The sequence below is a fragment of the Poeciliopsis prolifica genome, unplaced genomic scaffold (genome assembly GCF_027474105.1).
Source record: "Poeciliopsis prolifica strain line A6 unplaced genomic scaffold, Auburn_PproV2 SCAFFOLD006, whole genome shotgun sequence".
In the NCBI taxonomy this organism is placed as follows: domain Eukaryota; kingdom Metazoa; phylum Chordata; class Actinopteri; order Cyprinodontiformes; family Poeciliidae; genus Poeciliopsis; species Poeciliopsis prolifica.
The window spans coordinates 14779607-14806565 of NW_026562381.1; the positions used below are offsets into that span (position 1 = coordinate 14779607).

The 26959-nt window shown below is 39.1% G+C and overlaps 1 protein-coding gene across 1 annotated transcript in view; it reads right to left on the minus strand.

The window, feature by feature from the left end:
- The window catches only part of LOC129360800 (protocadherin Fat 4-like), a 120210-nt gene that overhangs the window by 14696 nt on the left and 78555 nt on the right, over positions 1 to 26959 (minus strand). The window contains 5 exon segments of the mRNA XM_055031218.1: positions 1334 to 1641; positions 1895 to 1999; positions 4721 to 9070; positions 10247 to 10497; positions 13546 to 13726. Coding sequence (XP_054887193.1) covers positions 1334 to 1641; positions 1895 to 1999; positions 4721 to 9070; positions 10247 to 10497; positions 13546 to 13726 — 5195 coding nt within the window.

Genomic DNA, 26959 nt, shown 5'->3' on the forward strand with positions numbered 1-26959 from the left:
CGGCCTTAAAAAACATTTTAAGTTTTCTTGAACTGAAAACAAACTGTTCTTGCTTTTATCAACTTGTTTCTGTCCCCCCTACTGTCAAGTAATCAGCCAGTCAGCGTTTTTACATTTGTAATTCTATCCAAACTTTGCCTGTTATCTTTCTACTTTTTCCAAAGACTTTCATTAGATATTTAAACTGGTATTCATTGTGAACACGTTGTGAATAATGACTTAGATTATAATTAACAGACAAATCTGATCATTTTGAGGAAACATCTAGCTAAGAGTTAAAATTTTTTTGTATCTTCACTAAGAAGCTGAGATGCGTTAATAGACAACCAGAAATGTTAATATTTTTTAAAAGTTGAGAACCACATTCTAAAATTATGGTAAGAAATTTCTCCACCAGCTTCACCTTTTTTCAATGCAAGAAATAAAATTGCTGATGCATCATTTGAAATCAAATTTAAACACATCTTTTATTATTTTATATGATTTTATGCGTTTCAGGAGAATTTGAAAACATTTCTGCTTGCAGACATGATGCTTATAGTCTTGATTTCAACACCGTATATGACCTCTGAGCTCTGTCTGATCACTCTGAAACTTCAAAGAGAAGTCTGTGATTTCTGCCTGTTTTTGACATCATAACTCAGGAACAGGAACTGGAAACTAACCTGATGCCCGACCACAGAAACGACCCGCATCAACTTCTGCAAACATGGCCATCAGCATCACTTTACGGTGCCTTGGAGACCCGGCGTTACAATCCTGACATTTCTCACTCACTCTTCAAGAGAACAAACACCTCAATTTTCACAGACTCACAGTTCTCAATATGGGCCGTATTCCTTTCCAGGCCATCACTCTGCAACATTTCAAAACTGACAATTTAACGATTTTACCGGCTTCCTATGAAACCCCACTGCACTGCTGGAAACGACAGATCTAAAGTCCAGCAGCAGCAAACGTTAGGAGAAACCTGACAGAACCCACTTTGACTTCTTTACCCTCTTTTTGCCACTGTGCTGTTGGCATTGAGAAGACACTCATTCAGAGCCCAGGAGACAATTTTCATTTTTCAGGGCCATTTTGAATCCTGGTATTATAAATCTCAGCAACCAGTAATATGTAATAACATGCTATAAAAACTATAAGCTGAGCCATCACTGGTTTGGGGCTTCAATTATCATTTTCAGAGAGTAAAGCCAAATGTGAGTACAGGTTTAAGCTGTAAAAGATCAGGACATTGACATTGTTGACTACAGTTCTTTCAGTTTTATCACTGTTTTGGTGACTCGAAGCTAATAGTGATCATAAAGCTGCACTAAGAAATGCCTCTTACCATCCCAGCTCTCCTGGCGATGACTGTGTGGAACTGGCCGTCTGAAACTTTAATCATGGTCATAAGTTTGTAGGTCCCACTGCCCAGGTTGAAGGAAAAACGCAATCTGCCCTCAAAGATCTCCAACGCCAGGAACTCAGCCTTGTCACCCGTCTGATTGTCGTGGTTGTACATCAGCAGGGCGTTGCTCATCAGAGTGGCAAACTTGATGTAGATATAGTTATTGTTGGGATCCAGAGTGGGAAACTCCATGTAGGAGAGCTCCTCAAAACCATAGCTGTTCAGTTCACAGTGTTTGCCAAAAACACCTGAGGAAAACATAGACAACAGATGACTGGTTCAAATTCAAAATCTACAGAAATTTACAGACCAAAATGTTGTGCTTACACTACATTAAGCAAATCATCATCTTCCAAGATGTTTTGGCTTTTAAGGAAAACAAAAAGTACAGAGCATGAAAAATGAAGATGGTGGCAGCATTTGCTTAGGAATCTAGGGTTTTAGAACAACATTTATCTTGCTTTCTTTTGTTTTTCCTGTAGCTTTCCTTTCATTACTTACCAAACGGACAGTGACAGTAATATCCATCCAACCGATTCTGACAGGAGCCGCCATTAAAACAAGGGTTACACTCACAGTGATTGATGATGGAGTCACACGTTTTGCCTGAGTTCACAGAACAACACAAATTAAAATGGATGGTGTGGTGAACAACACAATACAAATGCAGAAAACTGAGTTATGGAGGCCTTTCATGACACCAAAAATGTTTCTGGCACAGCTTCACTGACTTCCAAGATGCATGGAGAAGTTCAAAGATCTGATGAAGAGAAGACTCCAGTAAGACTTGAAGTGCTAAGAAACAACTTTAGTAGACCAACGTGGCCTTCAATGACCCTGACGAAGGCCACAAGCTGAAATGTGCAGGTCTAATAAAGTTGTTTCTAAGCACTTAAAGTGTTGCTGTGTTCTTCATCTTATCATATCCTTCATGACAGCACAGCTGAGAACTGCTCTGCAACACAAATATATTTTACCATTTAGTCACCCTTATGTTGCTGTCTATTGTAATGGGAAAGTAAAAGAAAGTATGTCCACCTTAATTTCTAGAAAAGTTACAAGGCCTTAATTTCTAGGAAAGTTACAAGGCCTTAATTTCTAGGAAAGTTACAATGGCACTAACCATACAATTGGAAAACAAAGTTGAAGACAAAATGAAAATGCTCTTCCTTACAGAAAAAGTGACGTGTCATTGCTAATGTCTTTCTGTCTTGGCATTGTGCTAACACATACCTGTGTGCCGCAAATCAGCAATAGAGTTGTACATGTAAATGCTTGCTTTTAGAATTGTTCACAATAATAAATCAAGCTGACTGATTGGCAACACATCACTGTTACTTTTGCTTTTAACAGCAAAGGTGTACTTAGTTTTACATACACTGCTTTCCCATTTTGGCTTCACCATTGTTTAAAAGGTTAATGGGGAATCTGTTGCATGTTTTGTACAACACAAGTTGAGGTTTAATGATCAGCACATTTTAAAACGCCCTGCTTAATAAAACCCTTGTTCTAATGTTTCTAAGGCTGAATTTCACCTCTAAGGTGGAATTTCAATTATTTATGAAATTGTTAATGTAATTTCATAAACAACAAACTTCATTAGGGAAAGCCAAATGATCTCATTGAGTGGAGAACACTCAGGCTTAACAACCTAGTGCAAGCTGTTTTTTTGGCTATTTATTGCAGTGCAGACAGACAAACGGCTGAAATGTACATGGATGGCTGCCACAGATGCAAGCAAAGGTTTAACATCTTGATAAGGAATGTGACAGTGATAATAAAAACAATAGACAGAAATGATGCGTGGCACATGGTACAAAAGAAACAAACTGACTGTGAACTCTGGGAGTAAATTTAATGCTGTAAATCCTGAGACATGTTGCTTAATGGAGATGGATTTAGCTGCCAAAATCCAGTTGTGGAGTACAGGAAGTTAAGAGTTCAAAGGGAGGGCACAAAACTACTGTAGGTCACTAAGTTCATTTCTGAATGAGAGTAGTCCATCTTGATAAAACTTCTAGATTTGTGGCCATTTTTTATCGTCATAATAAAAAGGGACAGTAATGACTTCACTTTGGGCAAAGCGCCTGCACAGAATGCTTTCAAAATGTCTTTCAGATGCTGCAGCAAGAGGTTAAACATCACACAGGATCCAAATGGCTGTTCAAACTATTTCCACTTAAAATCCACTCCCCTTTAATTCAGGCCAATAATGCACTGTGTTCATTACATTTCCAAATTAAGAAGCCTGATTGGATCTTTTATAAAGCTTCTCATTTGTCAAATAACTCATAATGAAGCCAAATAAAAAATCCATGATGAGAAAATCTCTCTTTGTGTAATTTGGTCAGAGAAGAAATCCTTGTGTCTGTGTGTGGTCAGAACTGCCAGTGCATGAAGGCACAAATGGAAATGAAACACCAGCAAACTGTATTTGTGGCGAAGACTGGATCTCTGACAAAGGTCAGCTTTGTATCATCCTTTTTTATTAAAGCAAACACTGCAGGCTGATATGAATCACAGCTGATACTCCCCAACTAGAAACCAAAATAAGTGACTACGACATCTACTGGAAACAATAAGAAGCAAATATTTTGAATGTGGGTGACCATACTAAAGATATACAGTGCTTTGCAAAAGTATCCACACCTTTGTATGTTTTTCGCACTATCATAGCCTAGCCACCTACTCCAGTACATTTTATTTATTTTCTATATCACAGATCACAATAAAGTTGTTTATTTTAAAGGACATTATGACTATTCACTTTGTGTTGTTTGAATAATTTGTGGTTACATTTTATTTTGTGAAATAAATTGTTCCTTTTGACAGCTATGGTTTCTTTATAGGATGACTGCTCTAGTAATGTATTAACAATTCATTAGTTGTCTCATTGTGTTCATTAAAATTGGTTTACAAATTGACTTGAAATAAAAATCAACATCTTTCAACACAAATATTAAGCCTTATTTTTGACAAATCAAAATCTGAAAAGTGTGGCATGGATTTTCATTTACAATGCTACAATTACAACTGCAAATCGTTTTTGGTATCCCTCACTCAGTTTTGTATATCTTCATATTCAAATATACTTTTCTGAGTATCAGACTGAAATAGGTAGGGAAAGAAAAAAGTCTTACTTTAAATCATACATATTTTTTTCTTTTATTTCACCATAATGCTGTATTTTCTATGGGACATAAAATTGGAATAACATATAAAGAGTGATATTGTTTTGACGTATAAATGTGAAAACAGTCAAAGGGTACGAATACTTCTGTAAACAGCTGGAAAAGACACAAAAAGTGACCTCTGTGTGATTAATACCTGCAAACCCAGACTTGCAGAGGCAGTTGAAGCCACCGGGGAAGTTCTGGCACAGCGCCCCATTCTTGCAGGGATTGGAAAGGCATTCGTTGACATCCCTCTCACAGGCCATACCGGTGAATCCCTCAGGACAGGTGCAGGAAAACCCCCCAACCAGATTGTGGCAGGTGCCACCATTGTGGCAAGGCGATGGCTGGCACTCGTCAATGTCCATCTCACACAGGGCTCCTGCGTATCCCGGCCTGCAGCCGCAGGCATACGGCTGCAGGGGGTGGTTGGAAACGAGGATCACAGGGACACTTTCTTCTGTCTTCATATCAGGCCCGACACTGAGACGCCGCTTGCAGCTGCCTCCGTTCTGGCATGGATTGTGCGTGCATGGATCATGGTCTACTGCATCTATTTGCACCCCACTCTGTCTGTATAAAATGTCTTTGATACTCTGAAAGAATGTGGCCACGCCGCTGGGGTTCACGTATTGTCCATGGCCCCGTTTCACAGCTGCCATCAGGAAAGTCTGATTGTTGAGCTCAAATGCTCCATAAAGCAGCACCCCTGTGCCTAGTCCTGCTAGCTGAGAGTTGGCAATGCGTAAGAAGCTGAGGTAGTGATTGGTGAGAAAGCTTTTGACTCCATCAGAGTGCAGTCTGATGAGGATGCTATTGTCTACAGTGGCATTGTTGAAACCCATAAAGAAAACTTTGGCTGTGCTACTAACCGATCCATGGACACCATCACTGCTGCGAATGGTTAGTTCAAATGTTCCGTCTGTTGAGCGGGCTTTAGAGTTGAGGTTACATGTTCCTGTTGGGATAGCAAACAGACCAGATGATGGAGGAATAAGGGAGCAGTGGAACCGATCATGGATGTCAGGATCTTGAGGTCTAACATCTCCCAAAGAACCTCCAGAAAATGTGTTTCCGAAATAGTGGACATAGATTTCCATGGACCGTGACTCTGAAGGGTTGTCATTCTGATCATTTATCTTAACATGAACCGTTCCAGTGGAGGACATCTGAGGCACACCAGAGTCCTTGATCACCACATAGAGATAGAAGTCACTAATCTGTTCTCTGTCAATCTCCCGGCTGGTGGTCAGGATACCAGCTGAACTGAGACTGAAGTAGCTGTTGGCAGAGCCAGAACTCAGAAGACTGTAGAGGAAAGGGCCCTGGTTGGGAGGTAGATCCAGATCTGAGGATGTCAGGGTTGTGACTGAAGAGCCTGCTCTCTGGTTCTCCATCACCTCAGTGTAGGTGGTCATCAATGTTGGACCGTTGTCATTGATGTCTTCCAAATTCACAATGATGGTCGCGCTTCCGGTGGCAGGAGGTGTGCCCGTGTCAACTGCAAGAACTGTCAGATTATAGACAGGAGTTGTTTCTCTGTCCAGCTGCGCAGCTACAGACACCTGACCTGTTTTTGGATTTATTGTAAACACATTTTTGTTGAGCTCAGGATCAATGGAGTAAGAAAACCTGCTCCAACTGGGGACAGAGTCTGAATCCTCAGCACTTACAAAGGTGACAAGCCCACCAGGGGGTAGACCTTCACTGACCTGCACGTCGTACAGGTCTTGGGTAAAAACAGGGGGATCATTGGCATCAAGAATAGTGATATTAACAAACACTTCATCAATATCTGCCCCATGGATGCTTCCTGCATTCTTTGCCAACACTTTCAGGGAAACCTTTTCTTCTTTCTCACGGTCCAGAGAACCTGTGACATAAATCTGACCAGTCTTCTTGTTGATGCCAAAACCTTTCTTTCTGCTTCTTCCAAATATGAGATAATAAACCACTCCATCCTCTCCCTGGTCCCGATCACTGGCGAACACTTCCCCGACAACTGTGCCTCTTGGAGCAGCTTCTGAGATCTCAAAGTAGTACTGTTTGGAAACAAAGCGAGGAACGTATTCGTTGGCTCCCTTAAGCTGGATGTTGATGTTGGCGAAGCTGCAGCGCTCCTCATCAGGGACATTGAAAGCCTTCACTGTTAAATGGTAAACCTGCTTTGCCTCGTAGTCCAAAAATCCCTGGGTGGTGATAGTGCCCGTGTTTGGGTCGATAACAAACAGATCGCTATCTGATGACTGAATCACATACGCCATGACAGCGTTTAATCCTGAATCCCGATCTGTAGCATTCATTTTGAGCACAGTGGTGCCACTGGGGACGTTCTCCTGCACAGATGGGAAATACTCATCGGGATCGAAAACAGGAGGGTTGTCGTTTACATCAGTAACTTGTACTGTGACTGAGACATAACTTGATTTTGCAATCCAGCCACCATCAGTAGCTGAAACTCTTAGTTCATGTTGGTGCTGCTCTTCATAGTCTAAAGAATTAGCTAAGGATAACACACCAGTTTTACTGTTCAATGTAAACAAACCCTTATCATTGCCTGAGGTTATACTGTAAGTGATAAGGCCGTTCATTTCTTTGTCTTTGTCTCTGGCAGAGAGAGTTCTGATTGCTGTTCCCACAGCGAGGCTTTCAGGTACTGTGGCTGAAATTTGGCTTTGTGAGAACTCTGGTGTGTGATGGTTTTCTTCTGTCACTACAATTCTCGCTGTTGTTTGTGCAGACAAGGGAGGATTTCCTTTGTCCCTCGCAGTGATGTCAATGAGGAAAATCTTATTTATATCAGACGTGAGGGAAGCAGCAACTGTAATCCACCCACTTATTTTGTCTAGTTTGAATTTACTGGAGCTGTTCCCTCCTGTTATCAGGTACTCAACCTCAGAGTTAAGGCCAAAATCTTTCTTATCATAAGCTGTGATTTTTATTAGTCTGGTGCCAACTTTGACACTTTTAGTGACGGGAGTGAAGTAAGTGGTTGAATCAAACTCAGGAGGGTTATCATTACTGTCTACTATATTTACAATCACTGTTGTTTCACTCATTAAAGGCTTCACTGCTCGGTCTGAGGCTGTCACAATGAAGCTGTGCCGGTTTATATTTACACTGGCAGCACCAGTTGAGTTCTGATACTTTAACTGCTGCTTGATGAACACATCTCCAGAGCTGGCATTGATTCTGAAGTACTCTGACTGGGATCGAATGAAGTAGAAAATTTTGCCATTGACTCCCTCGTCTGGATCTGTGGCCAAGACCTGTGTGACCAGAGAACCAACCTCTGTGAGCTCCGGGTAGTCCAAGTAATAAGATGGACGGCTGAACCTGGGAGCGTTGTCGTTAATGTCTGTTATAAATATTGTTACGTCTGTGCTTACTGTCCAGCCAGAGTCATGAGCAGACACTTTAATGATGTAGTGATCTGTGTCTTCTCTATTAAGTGGCCTGCTGATAGTTATGTCCCCTGTGCTTGGATTAATACTGAATGGAAGGCTGCCATCTGTAACAGAGTAGCGGCTAACGGCGTTTGAACCTGCATCTTCGTCTGTGGTTGTGACTCTGGTAACGGTGAAGCCAACAGGGGCATTTTCAGCCACTGTTGCACTGAATATCTTGGAAAACCTGGGAGCATTATCGTTCACATCCAGCACATTAATTAGCACCTTAACTGCTGTGTTTTTTGGTGGTGAACCTCGATCAGTGGCTTTCACTTTTAGTGCATAAAGCGCTACTTTCTCTCGGTCCAGTGGCCTAGTGGTTCGTATTTCACCAGTGGCTCGGTTGATGCTGAAACTGTTCTCCTTGTTGCCCTCGATTATAGCATATTCCAGCTGTCCATTATTGCCACTGTCCAAGTCAACGGCGGTGACCATCAGGACACGCTGTGGTGATAGGTTCTCCAGTATCTCAGCATGAAAGGGATCCTTATCAAACACTGGGTGGTTGTCATTCACATCCAGAACATTTATTTCTACTTTCTCATATGAAGAATAAGGGGGGAAACCCTGATCTCTGGCTTCAATCCATAAAACGTATTTGGAAATGTGCTCGTAATCCAGCGGATGTCTGATGGATAACTCGCCTGAGAGCTGATCTATGTGAAAGGCATAATCAAGGTTGCCACTTGCTATGTAGTATGACAATGGTCCACCCCTCATAGAAGACCCTGTCACTGTTGTGACAATGTGGTTGGTAGGTTGATTCTCCAGAAAAGTAAACGCCCGCTCCTTCAGCTTGATGATGGGAAAGTTTCCTCCCGTAACAAATCGCACTGTCACTGTGGTCGTATCCATTTTTGGGTTAGCTCCACCGTCCTTTACGCGAACTGTCAGGGTAACCTCTGAACTTCCAGATAGCCTCTCATTGGCAGTGATGGCGCCTCTTACTGGATCGATCTTGAACTTCTCTGAGTTCCGACCCATCAAGGAATAGTGCAGCTGGGCATTAGAGCCGGAGTCCTCATCAGTGACGGTAACAGCAAAAACCAGGGACCCTGAAGACAAAAAAAAGAAAAAAATATATAAATATATATGTTTAACCCTAACAAACAAATGAAACATCAACAGAGGAGAATGAAAGTTTAAATTCTTGTAAATATGGGTACCAATGCATAAGCAATACAGCCACTTGATCATTGTTGAAAATTCTTTAACATAATTTTCATGTCTCACCCTCTCCAACAGTTTATTTAAAAATAATACAAAATAGATGTAATTAATCTCATAAAAAATACAATTAAATACATTCTACATAGTTATTTGTTATTTAGCAATAAGACTGAAGAAATAAAGTTCTTGGAATTCCATTGCTCAGTCTTACCTGGGATTAGAAATGTCATTGAAAGTTTAAACGAGCCGAGGAAAGTTGGACTGTATATTGCTGAATAAGCATTTAAAACCTATTATGTTGTTACAGTACTTGAATATTTATGATTTCCCCACAGAATGTTTAGCTTGAAACATATTCCAAAACATTCTGAAACTTCTTATTTTAAAATGTTCAAATGTTCACAGGTTCTTCTCTACATGTGCAGTTTATACATAAAAATAGAGGGACTATTGTCCACTTTCACTCATTGTATTCAATGCAAAAAGACTTCCAGGCTTCGTTTAAATCTTGTGGGAAGAATGCATTAAACCAAACTAAAGTAATTCACTCCCTTTGTGTTTCAGCATTTTTTTTCTCCTTTAAACTTGCAATTATAGGGTCTGATTGTAGCTCATTTACAAAACGCAATAAAAGCTTCAAAGTTTGCATGCATGGCCACTAGAAGCATTTGCCACTTAGGGTTCCTCTAACTTTCTGTTAATGTTCTCAGATAAACATCAACAGACATGTTAATGTGCGTCTATGCAATGAACATGTCGCATAACAAAGACCTTTTACCCTCCATGTGAAGGTCATCCATGACTACAGGACGACTGGAAATATAGCAATCTCCCTCGTGATTGTGTATATAAGATTTATGTAGTAAATATCTTTGTTTTGGTCTAATGTTTTGAGAAACTGAATTTCACATTTTCATTTTCAGCTACAATCTTTTGACTTAAATTTCTGAAATATATTATATTTTTAGTGATAGATTATTTTTATAACCATGTCAACCAGATTTGAGGAGCAAACAGATGTACCAGGTGAACAGTGTAATATTTTAGAGCCCCTAACTAACCTGTTGCAGTGGAGGCAGGGATGTGGGTCACGTAGGGGTGATGATGGAAGCGTGGAGGATTGTCATTGATGTCGGCCACCGTCACGGACACGGTGGCGGAGCTCGACAAGCCCTGGGGCTGCCCTCCATCTGTCGCAACAACCAGCAGCTGGTAATTGTCCCTCTCCTCTCGGTCCAGGAGAGAGCTGGTAATAATCTGCCCTGTTGCAGGGTTGATAGAGAACTGGCCATGTCCCCCACTTAGACTGTAGCTGTAGAAAACAAAAATATCAGATATCAGCTGTAATAGTATCATGTTTACTAGCAAAACACCTATTCGCTTCTGAATTGTGGAGTTGCTTTGGGTTTTAATTATGTGTTAAAATGAGTTATGACAGGTCAAATATTTCAATTAAAAGAGATATTATGTATAACCGGTTGACTGAATCAAGTTAAATACTATACATAAGCATCCAGTCACATCAGATACAGATACAGTTTCTGATTTATTGTTCAAGGAGTCACAATAAGTTCAGAGTGTTTTTTTGAACAAATCTATTGTGAAAAGCACTTGCCCCATGACAAAGTTCTCATGTTTTTATGTCATACCTAAATCTTCTTGAATCTCAAAATAAATTTTAGTACAAATGTAACCTGAGTAAACAGAAAATAGTTTTTATATAATGATTCCCCATATTATGGGAAAAAACTATCCGAACCAGGCCCTATGCTGCCCTTCCTATATCATGAATTAACAGTTATCGATCACATTTTGAGACTACTTCACTAGCCATACCAAGGCTCAGTTACTGTCCTGTAGAAGTTAACATGTCTGTCAACATAAAGTAGCCTCAAAGGCTCAAAAAGTAACATCTTATGCTTTGTAATGAAGAAATTCAAAAACAAATGAGAAAAAAAATCATGGATATCTGTCAGTAGTAAGGGTTACAAAGCCTACTAAGGCATTGGTATTCCAGCAAACCACAGTGGAAACATTGATGAATCATGCCAGGAGTTGCCAGGCAACTAAAATTACTCAAAAAGCACATTAACAACTCGCCAAGAAGGTTGTGGAAGAAACTAGAACAACATTTTTAACCGCAACAAACCTCATCTGCCTTAGGTAAGAGTTAATGGAAAATAGCATCTTGGGAAAGTTTCCAAGTGCAAACCACATTGCCAACCCCCCCGAACTATGATGACCCACAAGATTTGGCAAAATACAGACAAAAGAGGAACTAATTGGAAGTTTGATCTAAAACCACTGCAAAACAAAACAGCAAGTTTTTCAGCAATGGCTAAAATAAAATAAAGGTTCAGAGTGGCCTAGTCAAAGACAGGACTTAGATCTAATTGAGGCATATTGGTGTGAGTTTAATTTGACCATTAATGCTTAAAAACCATCTCATTGCTCATTCATAGTTATTACACTGTATTCCAGCTGCCTTCACAAATTAATAGGTTTAGAAAGCAAATACTTCCAGCTCAATTTGGATATATAAAATCATTTTGAATTTATTCTGGTTAGCTGTATCTAATTGTAGAATTTGATTTCTCTGAAGTAGAAAATAAATCTGTAAGGGAACAAATACCTGTCTCAGTATTTTTGTATGAAAGAGTGAGACATGGTTGAAAAATTTACAAAGAAAATCCAATGAAAATTGTACTACAATGCAACCAAAATATGGTTCCTTTATGACATAAAGGGTGAACCAAGGAGGGGCATTCATTTCTGTTTTCAAATAAATATGGTGTTTCATCCTTTAGCTCTTGAATCTCCATCAGGATCCCAACCTTAAATGTAAACTGACACATACATGTTCACACTGGAACATATTTTGAAAAGTGCTCTCCCTACAGAGCTAGCACTACAAATGGCAGGACAACGTGTGAGCTTCATGAAAAGCTTATTTAGATATTCTCACCAATATAAGCTGTCCACAGATGCATGTGTTTGAGTTCAAGTTTTATGTGTAGATGAGTTGTGAGAATGGAAACTAACAAGTGAAGGTAACCGGTTCTGGACTCTATAAAAGGCCTCGAACCCCTGATGGGCACCATCTCCTACTGTCATCAACAATTAACATCCTCATTACTGTGTTTTGGGAAACTGGAACACGCTGTGGTACCCCCAATGTGCACTCAGTGGGGTTGCTGAGGAAAGAGGAGGGGCTGGACCTGAGTCAGCGTCCGTCTTTAGAGAGATCAAGCCAAAGACTCTTAGAAGTCTCCCCCCACATGGCAGAAGCTATGATTATAAACACAATTTTCATCCAAGCTTGGAAATAACAGCCTAAACAAAAACATTGTTTTTTCACTAGAACTCTGAAAACTGAACCACTGTCATGAACTGCAGTCACCCCAGAGTGTCATAAACCTAACAAAAAAAAGGTAAAACTGAGTCATGATCTGGACTAAGATGACATAATAAAAGAAGTTTGGAAACATAAATTCCAGAGGCAATCTGTTTGCAATAAAATCAAACTGAAAACGATTCCTTGTAATCTATGGCCATGTAATATAGTTGTCTTTCAGAATGACGGTAACGTTACTGCAACAAGCACATCATTGTCAAATCTAAACAGTGTCTGTGCTGATTCATTGAAAGTAAGAAAAGGTTTCCAGTCATGAAAAAAACTATGTACATCCCAAGGTCAAGCCTTTGACTGGAGCATTTCAACACCTTGATTCTTAGCATTTTCTGTCATTCTATTATTGACTCGATGTTGTATTGGGAGCTCTTATTCTTTAAACTAAACTTCAACTTGCAGAGGTTATGTTACATTTGACTGTATAATATTTTTTTATGTAGGAAAGTTCAACTACTCTGTTTGTGAAACAAGGCCAAACCATGAGTCCATTCACCACTGTGCTTCACGAAACTTTAGATTTTCTCAAAATATGGGGCAAAATAATGGTTGATCATCTTTACTTCGCTCTTTTGCGTCCAAAGGAAATTTTTCCATTTTTGTCCTTCCTGTGGTTCATTCAGATAAAATTATGAAAACCAAAGATATGCAGCTGTACTTATTTTATCTTCCTAGTCTATTCCAAACAAGTCATGCTGTTTCTCAGAACATTGAACTGACTGACCTCAAATTGAATTTCATTACAATATATGATGCTTTCTTAAATATTTTACACTTCTGAATAATCTTCAATAACGTCTACTATTCTGGACATGACCTCAAAACCACTAGTAGTTTGATGTGTAGACACAATGGCTTTTTTGAAGTCATCACTGATGTCAGGCGTGTACTTACTATTCCCCATAGCTGGGCTGTATAGTCACAATATAAGTGCATTTTTTATTGGTCTACCTTATAACGCCATTGTTGCCCACATCTGCATCAGAGCTGTTGACCAGAAGCACGTCCGTTCCTGTTGGGGCGTCCTCCATGATGGTAGTGTGGAAGGTGGAGGCGGTAAAAACAGGGATGTTATCGTTGACATCATCCACTAGGATGGTTACCGTTCCCGTCCCACTGAGGGATGGAGAGCCTGGAAAGGGAGGAAGTAAAAGATACACTTATTTCATTAGAATTGCTTTAAAGTACGCGTTGTGCCACCACGAGCTGGAAATAGAAACATCTGAATGGCATTATGGCTCCAGTTTTCTGATGCAATCCAGTGATTTATTGTGTCAGACTCAACATGTAGTGGAACATCTACACTGGGCCAATTGGTATCATGAGAGTTTGTCCACACTTTTCCTGCTTCATTTAATTCAAGCCAATGTGTTCAAAAAATGTTTTGCATTTCCTTTGGTTCTGTCACATCAACCCACTTCAGAGGAGAACACATGAAATAGCTTGATGTCTCTGAAACCCGATCTCTTAGTCGTCCTTCCTGGGGATTTGGACACCTATAGATTTAATCTCCACACTGAGGGATCTATTTTAAGGTGCGCAGCAGTCAGGCAGTCAGTCAGTGGAATTTGAGCGAGGAGAAGTGCTATTTTCAGCAGAAATCCAAACATTTTTTTCCTCCCAGAACGGGTGATGAAACAGGCCAAGCTAGGCCCTGTGGGGTTGGATTTTAATCAATAGCAGATGAAAATGAACTGCAATGCAGGAAAAAAAAAAAAAAGCATTTCATACATCTGCCTTGCTTGAGCTGGCCTTTTATAATCCTTCCTCGAATGGCACACTAAACTGCCTAATCTATATTCCAAACATAAACACAAGTTCAGCCTCGTTACGGAGAGTTGCTCTGTGGGATTTGGGGACATCTCTGAAAGCCTGGAGGTATTTTCACTTCTTAATGATGCGCATATGGCTTGTAGAGTAAATACTGAGCACCTGAGGAGGGAGAGCAGGCTGAGATCTGAAAGCCTTGAGAGGCATTTTCACCTCCTGTAAACATAAAGTTCATCTCTTCCAACTCTCCACAGGAATCTGTGTGAATACATAAATTATGAAGAGCAAAGATAAAACCATAAACAACCCGTGTGTACACAGCTGTGGAAAACATCAGCTGCTTGAAAAACTGTACTGTTGGGGGTCTTTATTAAAAGGAGATTAAAAAAACAACAACATTTAGACAGTGGCCACAGAAAGTCTCTTTTTCTTGTGTTGGAAATTCCAAACAAAAAGAATCAGAGAAGAGAGAGGAAAAAGTGGGAGGTCAGAGTGAAAGTGAATTAAATATTATTCAGTCCGCATAGATGAATAAATTTCAGAAAATAAGGGTAACATTCTTGCACTGGCTTGTAAAACTTTACTTTAGAAGAGAGAACTTAGTCTCTTTATCACAATTGTTACTGGAAGATCATGAAGGGAAAACATGCTTAAAAGTGGATATCATCTTTGTTTTGAGTTAAAAATCACACGAGAGTTATGAATTTAATGCTTTGGTGCACAACTGTGAATGATTTTACAATCTTTTCATTTTCCTTTGGATCAAAACAATTTTGATCACTGTTTTCCTTTGTAGTCGATGTTTGTTACATTTCACAGTTGAACGAAGACAACGGGAACACAGATGAGCTTGTTTTTGTTTGTGTTATAGTCCTTACAAAGAAAATCCAAATCAGCCGGTTGGACCTTGAAGAAAACGGGAAATCAGCATCAGCTGGTAAAAGCCAGATTCAAGCATCTGTTGAATATCTGGTGAATATCAACGCTGAAAAAGATAATTGAAAAAACAGAAGACTTGTCCGTCAGTCAGTCAGTCGCACCACAAAATCGACTTTCTTAACAACAAACAAAATAATTCAAAATGAAAACATGATGTGGATACATGGCCAAATATTTTGGTATTGAAAAATGGCCATTTAAGTGTAATATGCTAATTATTTCCAATGAGTTTGAGAAAATGTTGCTAAAAATGAAATAACAGAAAACTAATGTCATCTTGAATCATTTTCAGATCCATTAGTTGTGATTATATGTTGCATTGATTTCAAGAATAGGATTTTTTTCCCCGAAAAAATAAGTCCGTGACAAAGGAAGAGCTGCTTTCATGAGTGCAATCATTGGGTTTTGTTCTGTGGCCTATCAACCTCTGTTTCAAAAATTTCTGTTCAAACAAAATATTAACATAATCTTGTTATAAAAAAAGTACAGCAAAAAAATTATGTAGAATAAAGCTAAATGGAATGATATACAAAACTCAGTAATAGTTGTTAAATAAAGCTCCAGGGCAAAAGCAAAGAAAATCTACTGCGAGTGCTATGGCTGCTGTTAAGCTGTATACACTAATTCTGACTTCCCTGTGATCAAAAAGCAAAAGGAAACTTTCCCAACGAACGTCAACAAAACTTAAGATTATCATTGGGTTTGGAGACCCCCGGAGTCTCTTTCAGGAAGAGAAAGGGGATTCCTCAGAAAATGGGATTTGAGGTAGTTTACTGGAACCTCGCATAACAGCCTGGCTTTATGATAATAAACAGAAATTTGACCTGAAGCTTGTAATGCATCCAGGGTTTTCTGGTCAGAACAGAAGTGGCTAACATGCGCATCGAGAATAAACACAGCTGAATTCCAGAAGCAAAACAAATGACACAAACAGAGCGATCAGTAAACATTCTTCATCCCAAAAAGAGAACCAGAAACCATAACACTAATCTTAAGTGACTCATCACCACAGTGAGTCACCTATCTAAGACTTTTCTGACTTTTTAAGGTTGCCATGTTTATAACCATTCATACTCAATGTTGAAATCGAAGTGATTATGCAATTCCTAAAAGAGTTCATGGATTCTAGAATTTAGCTTGCAAAGCAAATATTATGAAATCATTGCCAATTTATACAGTGAAACCTAGCTGCTAAATTAGTGAAAGTAATTATCTGCACAAGTATAATATTGTGTAGTTCAAAATAAATAATAGCAGGACACCTGATGACACAAAAGTGCTTGAATCCATGTGGTCAGCAGGATTAGTTGATTAATATAACATGTTGATGTTTCCAAATTTCTATACAGGTTTTCTAATAACAAACATATTCCAGTCCTAAACTGATGCCAGTGCAAGCTTAGTATCAAACATTTCTGTTTTTACTGGTGAAAAACATTTTAAAAAGAAATGAAATATTTCAGCTGAGACCAGAGCTAGGGATGGCATTACAGGGATCAAAAACCAGATCAAATGAGCTCCATGTCGAAAGTTAGTTTCATGCCTGAATTCCTTATACAGAAAAATTAAGATTCACACAGGAAAAACAATGATTTTATTATTACTTCTCTTGTTGAGAATGTTGAACTGGATGTTGGAACTGAATTTATATAAAGCTGTTTAAATAAGATCTTTCTTTTAATATCACCAGCCAGTGTTTGTAGATCACACGGCGGAGTTATAAATTCAGTGAGGTCATTTAATATCTGGTTGTTTCTAAATGTTGCTATAATCAGTATGTGCTGCTTATAAATTCAGGTAAGAGACCAACCATATTGGTTTGTTATGTTCATTCAAAACACACCAGTTTTTTATTAATATATTAATTAATGTGATATTAAGGCACTGGTCAAACTAAAGCATAATATTTGGCAACACAGATGTTTTCCTCATGATCTGAGGTCTGCATAACATAAAAAGCATCTATGGAAACTCTAAAATGGAAACTCAACATTGCAAATAAATATTTATTTATTTATTTTTGCTTTGTTTTAATGTTTGAGATTTTGGTAAATGGAAGTTTGGAATTTGAGTATGATTGCTATTGTTGATTGATAACAGTATTGATTGACACAAACAATTATCTACTGTCATAAATGATGTCAGTTCCAGGAAAAGCTTCTTCAGCAACACGAGTCATCATTAGGCTGGTCGCCATGGCAACAGATTAAAACACCTCGTCCTCAGCTGATCCTCCTTCCGAGGAGCAATCCAAGTGAGCGAGCTGTCTGTATCACTTCAAATTAAATTAATCCAGGCAAAGTGTGTGTGACAGTCAACAAGCAGCTAATACGGCTGTTGATCAGAGCCGCTGTGAACAGGCTGCTGGAACTGCCGGGCCGATAAGTGGCTTGGGGTGCTATAAGTCGCTTTGTCTACAAAAGCCATTAGCTCCAGCAGAGGGACTGAGAGCATGGAGAAAATATTTGGTTTTGATATGAAGCCAGCTGCTGTATTTTTCTGAACTGTAGCTGCCTTCTGCCACACAGAGAGCGCTGTGGCTGCATTTCAATACTATTGTTTCCATACTCAGGACGGAAGCAGGCTACAAGGCTAGACCTCTGGTTGTGTGTGTGTGTGCACCTTCCTCCTCGACGTTTCGCTTTTGTGCAGGATGTGATGTCACAACCTGTTTACTGTCTTGGGAAAATCAACAACCTCCGTTGTTCACAACTTTTGACCTTTACCTCAGTCCCCTGAACTCATCACGGAGACTCCAGTTAATCCTTAGAAAACACAAAACAGACACCTAAACTATACACAAATGATCCCTTTGACACTCTTCTGACCCCAGTGCTTTGGTTAGAAACCAGTCGAAGGAGTTTTTCCAATCTCGGGGCATCGACTCTCCAAGCGTCATACGTCTCCATGCAGCTTCATGACGCGTCTTCTTAGCCTCCTGACGCTTGCACATATCACATAACACCTGGCAGCTGTTGCTTTAGCCTCTCCAATCCTCGTTGTCCAAGTGCAAATAGTTCAGATATATCTGCTTACATTGCGTGGGTCGACAGATTTAGTCGAGGAATACTATATCTTGGCAGGTACGCGAAAGGCATGTAAATGTCAGTTGTTTCAAGCAGTTAAAGTTAAGGTGGTACATTTTTGTGATTTTATGGGACAGCGGCTGCTAAATAACAGGGACAACATTGCAACTAAGAGTGTTGAAAGTTTCCGTTTCTTAATTTAATTTTATTTTTTACAGAGATCTGAATCGGCTAAAAAAAAGAAGAAAAGAAAATGCTGCAATCCTGCAGCATTTTCTTCATGAACAAACTATACCCCCATCCCCTTCTTCTTTTTATGGAGGCAGTGACTCAACGGGAGAGGAATGTGCTCCAAGAGTGCAAAGAAACGTCAGCATCTCCTCCAGATTTACTGGAATCAAGCAAAGCTTGAGGAATACTGTCAGGATAAATGAGAGATAACTGCAGTCGAGTTGGGTGTCACACCTAAAGCACGGTAGGAATATGGCAGCAACATATGTCTATATCTGGCAGCGTATGAACTGGAAGGTGGTTGCAGAATAAATGACATCATTTAGCCAGGAAAAAGAGCTATTGGAAATTTGCAGAAGGAAGTCAGCTGCCTACCGGTGACAGCCATTCACTGTGGTTAGGCAAGTATGTTTCCATTGGCAAATCCAGTCCCCAGACTCTTTATTCCTTCCCCTTTTACTTGTTTAAATTATTGTACCTGAAGATATTTAATAGAATATCTTTCATATAAATAATCTCCAGGAATAAAATTAATTTAGCAAAATGTCAATCAGCGGTTTTATAATCCTAACTTGTGGTTACAGATCGAGCAGTCAACTTCTGAAGTTTGTACTGAGATGATAATCTTATTTCAGAGGTTAATCCCAGGTCAGTAAATTGCCACAATCTTACACTGTGATGGTGATTACACCCCATCATCACTGCTTTTACCTTGAGCCAAGAACTTAAAAATACCCTGATTAAGACAAAAGTATCCAGTCTATCTGAATTTCGACATGACAGATTAAGATGTAGATAGGAAGGGGCCATTGTGGGACAAATGCTCCAAATCCATCTGATGTAATACATCTTGCACATGTTGAAGGTCTTGAGGGGCAGGCGTCTAACAGAACCAAAAGAACAGACTTTCACTTACAGTCAGGGCTGAATGATAGTCAACCTGGTCAATGTATAAGAGAGAAACCATCTACACCCTTGAGCAATAGTCCTATAGCAAGATGGTGATATGCAAATTTTGTAAATTAATTGATCCTCATCAAGATCAAAAAAAAGTGTGACAAGTTTTATGGTTAGGAGAATATTGGTGTGTGTTAGAACAGTGTTAAGGCAGATTGCTGAAGTGTTGCTGTTAATCATCCTGGGGAGGTTTTTAAGGCAACTATCATCATTTCCAACAGAAAGAGAGAAATTACACAAAACTGGAGCACATTTAGGATGTTGACTTGTCTCTGCAAAATACAGAAGTTAGACAATTAAGTGCTGAGAGAAACAGCAAAAACCCAAAACCAACTTCCCTATTTGTTGGTTCAGATATAGCAAATCTCAACTATTTGACAGGGAATGCAGCGTGGGAAGGTGAATTACCTATGAACAATGCTACTTGATATGCTGTTTGCAAAGAAGTCAGTCCTGAATTTGGATTTTCCTTGGTGCTAATTTGCTAAATCCCCAGAATGGAGAGAAGGAAGTCAGTAGATATTAGCTTCTGCTTTGGTGCTAAGACAGTTTCCACAGAGTCTATCAATACATACTAAGGTATTTTTGGATGCTAAACTATTAAAATAGATAGTTATATATGTTTTAAGACACATTCTCAAGTAATCATGGATTTTGGCCACAGCTAAGCCCGGTGAATACCATGTGTCCACTCTATAAGGTAACATCTACTTCAAGGAACTGTTGTTTCATAAAGTGGTTCAACCAGGATGTGTTGTTAAATTTTCTTAGCATCACAGATCTGATATGGTACAAATGCTAAACTGCTGTGATAACTCTGTCTCCATGACTTTTATCCTGAGAAAGATATCTGACTGATCATACTCAGATAAACATTTGATCCTATGAGCCACCATTACAGAGAGGGATAAGGTAAATAGATGCTGGCGTCAGAGAATCTCCAATCATGCAAGGCGACCTGATCCATCAGGGACCTCAAAGCTCTCAAACAACATAAGAGTCCCTCCCTGCTTTAATTCAATTTGGAGAAACAATTACAAGCAGGACAGTCCATGTAGCAACAACTTAATTCAATCTGGGAAAACTTATTTGCTAATACTTCACTGCAGCAGCATAGATCTAAGATCTCTTCTGTGAAAAAAATAGCAGAACCAAGAATAACCTCCACTTCCAGAATAACAATCCGAGACCAAAGGAGAGCAGCTGACCATCTGTTACCTCCTCTTCCACTGAAATGATCCACGGACAGTTTCCTCTGTAAGCCTCTCAACCCATAAACCATTGTCTAGCATAAACATATGGCAGGGTCTAAGCACCTTATCAGTGTACATTACCACTGGACAAATCACATTAACCTCGAACAAGGTGATGCGGCCATGCTTCCAGAGCCGGAGGGGGTACAGAGACATGTGTTAATAACAACTAAGCTCTGTGTTTTCTGACTGCTGCAGCTGCCATGATTGTGGATGGCGCTGTGAGAGCTCCACAGGGGGTCGATCTGCAGCAAACAGCAGCAGCACCCACCTCCTGGGAAAGACCTCCAGTTACCCTGAGTCTTTCAGTCTAAGCTGTGTTGAGAAGCAAGTTTGAGTGTCTGTGCTGGCACAAGAGATAATCTCCTCCTTTAATGAATGAGTGACTGATGCTTGATCAAAAATAGAAATTCGCTAAGCTTCACACAGGAAGGGTAAAGCTGTGGTGTCCAAACAAGCCGAATTTATTAAACCTGGAAGTGCAGGACAGGTTGACTGAGGGAAGACGGATGAACGTGGGAATTTATGAGACAGCCCATCTGTAGCCTGAAGCTTAAGGCTAAACGGTTAATTACGCTTTATGGACTACGGTTAGATTGTGCTGTGAAGGGACGATGTAAATAAAACACATCATTACTTGCAGAAAGGAGAGAATCGGGTGCCAACGAGGGAAAATTGACATTTTTTTGCCTCTGAGAACCTGTTGCTTTGCGACAAAGCTCTTTTTAATGCAGCCCTCATGAAGAGCCATGAAAGGCCTCGTGGTGCTGAGTGCAGGGTGCGAGCTGTCCCACTGCACAGTTTGCCAAACAGAGTAAACAGAGGTTTTCTCACAGTTAACAAGCAAAACAGTGAAAGGGATATCTCAGAAGAGTTTCCAAAGCTTTGCTCTAGCACTAAAGAGCTGAATATTTACATTAATACTGCGTACTGAACTTTTTCACAATTCGTCACGTTGCATAAAAAAAATTCATTTTATTTTATTACAAATTTCATGTGACTGATCACAACACAAAGTAGTGCAACATTGTGAAAATCTTAAAAGTTTGAATTTATATTTAGCCCACTAAGGATGGATTCACACCAGTCCTGTTCAGTCTGGTTTAATCAAACTCTAGCTTGTTTGGGAAGGTGTGAAAGTGCAATAAAACTTTGATGCAGACCAAAAAGCAAACTGCTCTGTCTCCAAACCCAGGTCTCAGTTTGGTTGAAGGGAACTCTGGTTTGATTTGAATGCATATGTGAGCGCCAAGCGGACCGGAGACCTCACCAAAATCAGGAGGTGGACTAAAGCAGAGGGCATTCTGACTAAATACGATCAAAACAAACTTGCAAGAAAAATGATTTGTGGTCTTTTGACAAAAACAAAAGAAAAATACTACAACTGCTAAACTCTCACACTACATTTTATAAAGAAGGAAGATGCAGTGTCTTTTTCAGAGGTTTTTGTTTCCTTTCCTTCAGTGGTTCTTATGGCGTGCCACCACAGGTGAGGAGTAAACAGCTGAAAATGTAACAGATGCTATAATTTTGGTCCTTAATCACACCAGGTCTACTAGATTATCAGGTGTGAAAATACACTTACTTTCCACTTGACAATTATATACAGCTCTCTGTGAGTCTATCACATAAAATTGCAATTAAATGCTTTGAAATTTGTGGGTGAAGGGGTATGAACACTTTTGTGAGGCAGCGTTTGACAATTTTAGAGGCATCAATCAAATAAACTCACTGTGAAGCCAGAATAAAGCTTTACTGTACAGTCTAGTAGTTATTTATAGTGTTGTGTCTGAATGCTTTTACATAATTTCTTCCACATATGAAACTAAAAGGGTTTCCGTGGTTTGCACACAAGCAGAAAAACATTTGTTTTTTTTCATATTTTAGGGCCTGGTGGGAACTTTTGTCATTTTATTGTTTTGCAGCTTTTATTTGCTGTGTTGTTGAATATTTGACAATCCCAAAAAATGCAGCATTGTTCCCCATGGACCCAAACCAGCAGGTCATAGCCAGCATGAGACATGGAAAACTCACGCTGGCAGCGTAGGTCGCTCATAACATGACTATAATGTTTATATATGGACTGCATAAAGATGGACTGAGACCATCTTTAAAGTCATACATGTTTAAACTCATGCACTCAAAAATAAAGCAAGTTATTTTCTGACAAACTTGCCTCAAGAAAATAGAGCTAATAAACATTATTACTGCATAAATTTTGCCAGGCTGAAGCACTAATCATCCAAGCTACACCACTTTTTTAATACCGCACCACCAACACCACTAGTGCTTGCAAAGCTATTTTCAAAAACATTCCAATCCAGCAATTGTTAAAGGCTGGAAAAGAGACGATAGGAAAAAGTCCTCGGAGGCCACATTGTTACTGCAAAGCGTTTTAAGAGCTGATCCAGAATGTTACTGCTCTGTTAAAGTTCATTTCAGGAACCTGATATTTTCTTTGGCTTACTCTTCATGTTGCCACTAGGCTGCAAACCGCCTGAAACTTGCAGAAATGGACTCCATTAATGATTTATTATCATGAATGTTGGATGATTTTACGCTATCAGTGTTTGTTCTACGTTTGTTTTATTTCTGTTTGCTACGTGTGTGTTCAAACTTGATTTCAGCCTGGAGAATGACAGATTTCTGGTCATTTAATCAAGCTTGGAAAGTTTGTAGGTTGCAGATTCATGGCAGCCCATAAAGACAACAAAAGATCTTGTTTTTAAACAGAGAAGGTAATTAAAATTCTTTATCTCCTAAGCGGTCTCTTAGGCTTCTAAAACGTCCCTTCACCCGACATCAATTGGCCATGAACGAACACGGAGGTGCTATGGACAGATGTGCTGGAAGGAAAACTGCAGATTTATTGAGCTTTCTCTTGAATAAAAGCAGTTAAATATCCTGCATGTCAAAATGGATCAAATCAGTTTCCACCATGTCACCGTTTATTGAAAATAAAAATGTATTTACTGATCAGTACATTATTTTTCTTTGTTCATGTTTTATTATAGTTATATTGTGCTATGATTATTATGAGCCCATTGTGAACTTGTATGCTCACTGTGCATCCCAAAAAAATCGCAGAAACTTTGCTCACAAATTGAATTATGAAGATAACTTAAAATTCATAAACTATATTAATGCAAATGTGTATTTTCAGTTACTGGTGTAGAATTACATTTGAAACCCTATTTATGGGACACTATACTATAAAAAAGAATTATTTTAGAAGGACAATGTACAATATATACATTTAAATGGGGTTGGTCATCTTTATTCTATCACACAGGTAGACTAGGTTATTATTGCTAATAGTAATACTATTTTATTTGGGATTTTTGTATATTATTGTAAATTAAATCAACTGATTTTTTTTTAATCTCTTGTAAAGCATCTTTAAGTGCCCTAAATATATTCATATAAGTTTGATGTATGATAATTGTTTTATTAACAAGCTTGCTCCAGTGTATGCAGGCGATTGTTAGTTCACCAGAATGGAAAGTAATTATCAATGACCTTAGAGATGTAACCGGTGCTTCCATTCAGTCTTGAAAGGTTTTTTCCAACCATTTGAACTGGAAGAATTTTAAAAGTGGAAAATATTAGGACACCTCGGCTTTGTAGATTTTGCAGCTAAAAGGAACTGGGAATCTTATACTGACTGAGTCATTTTCTGCAGACCAAAGTATTTTGAAGTCAAACGAGAGGCGACCTGAGCAACATCCAGAAGTTTTTTTTATTATTTTCATCATGAGGATGTACTTTCTTTTCACCACACACTAAACTGCATTGATATACATTAGAAATGTTAAAAAGTACACAAACAGACTGATTCAAACCAAAGCAAAGACATGTACAACTATACACAGACAATCATTCATCATGTTCCTGAGACCTTTGAATAAGGTAAGAATCTACAAAACAAACTGAAAATGATGGGAACGAATCGATGAAACACAAACTTCCATCATGATTTGAGATGTCAGGATCTAAGATAGATGACACAAAGTGCTTCAGTTCAGATAAACCTTTACACTAGAGAGAAATACATGTAAGGAATGCCTGCATGACCCAAAACATGATCTAAACATCACTGACGTTGCCTGGATTTTAAGCACTTTTTAACAATGTCCATATGAAATCAATTCATAGTCAAAAATATGACCATTTGCAGCAACTCTTACTTTGTGAACTTGATACCCTATTGTCTTTAGCAACAGAGTCTAATTCAGGCTATAAAGCACACACTTAACATTTAAACAAAAAACAGTGGGCAATGTTTGTTTAAAAAAAATTGCAGAGTAACAGCATAATTGTGTTAACTGAGAAATCTCCATTTGTGTAACAATATGTTTTCTATAATGGGAGATGTTTTGTTAAAGCCATTACAACAAGACTGCTTGAGAAAAGCAATTCACTCTGTTGGAGAGCTCATTGCTTCACATTCCTCCAAAGTTGTGCATTACTCAGCAGTGGCTTAAAAAATCTGATTTGCCTGCAGCTGATCCCAGATGTTGGCTGAGCTGCAAGATCAGTCAGGGACAATGCAAGCTCTCAAGTGTCTCTGTGAGTCTGCAGATGCACTAAACTCATAAACGCAGCGAAACAAATTTCTCTAAACCAGGACAATGGACCAATAAAAGTAACTCAATGAGATGGAAAACACCTTTGAGGGGATCCGACCAGTTTTGATAGTTATGGTGCTTTTGCAAAATAGTTGCTACTATATTACTCAGTTCTTTATATGCAGTGGTTAATGTCTCTGCAAATTCTTCAAATTGGACACTTTTCTTGACATCTTTAATCAAAAACTAGTGGAAAAAGTCTCACTGACTGGAGTGACTTGTACGAAAAAAATTCAGACTCTTATATTGGCATTGGGACAGGGAATAAGTCCTGGAACATTTTTTCCACATTTTATTTTAACATTTTTCCCTCACTGATTCACACCAGGAAAATAAATAACTTTTTCTGACGGTTGAAGAACTTTATTCACTAATTTCATGATGACTGAGCTAATGCTGAAGATAGATGGAGCTAAAACTCTGTTCAAGCTACATTAATGAGATTACCTTCAAAGGAGGTTGCCTCAGAGGAGAAGTCACTGAAGCCCAAAAGTGAAGGGACAAAGTTGTTAAAAAAGATGAAGATTTATTTAAAATTCAAACACAGTTGTAAGTTGGAGTCGTTTATCTCTTTGTCAAGCTGAAGTGTTTGTTGTGCGCTGTGGTTCCAGCTCAGCCTCTGCTTTCAGACAGCACCAAAGATGACAGCACTTCATCTTTCTAACAGACAGCAAAAGCCTTTTTTTCTTACAAAAAACATTTTGTAGAAACCAAAACCACTCTGACAAAGGCTGCCAGTCTGCTCAAACACGCGGGGACAACCAGAGACTTCAACACGAATGTCTGCGGTTCAGAGTGGGTCACGGAAGACAGAGCCCATGGAGACATGTCTGCTTTGTCCACCTTGGAAATTTCCTGCCAGATAGCGCCTGGGAGAACCATTTCCCCTGGCCGTCTGCGCCCAGGCCTCAAATATGTGAGAAAATGCTGCTGGGTGATTCAGCCTGCACTGTGATTATGGGCTTTTTGATATTTTGATATTCTACCCCCAAATCCTTCTTTTTGCCTCAACATTGTGCTTCGGTATCCTGTCAAAATATTTTGGAAATGTTGTCAGGGCTCTAAATATGGAGTCCCCGTGAAGAGTACAAAACGGGATCGAATCATAATTAGTATGTTGGCTTGTTGGGCAACTCCTAAACACCATATGAAGCAACACCAATAATATGTCTTCATTAAGATATAAAATGGTCCTTTTTGCTGTGATTAATGTGAAAAAATATTCATATTTAAATTATCTAAACTATTAGAAATACATGAAATAATACATCTTATTCCACATGCAGCAGCATCATTACAGCAACATAGTTCCACATCTCACCAAAGTCTGTGAACAGTCAAAAATATACAGCTTTATGCACGGTCACATGGCCGGACCAGGAATGAAACAGAACCACCCTAAGACCATGACAGCTCTGCCAGAAAGGCTCGGGGAAACATATACTTAAGTGGAATACCATGTGATTTGGCTGCAACAGGGATATGCACGTAGTCCTATAACTGCACATTAACTGGCCTCCGTGCAATAACAAGTTAACCTTTTATCTGGCTATAACAAGCT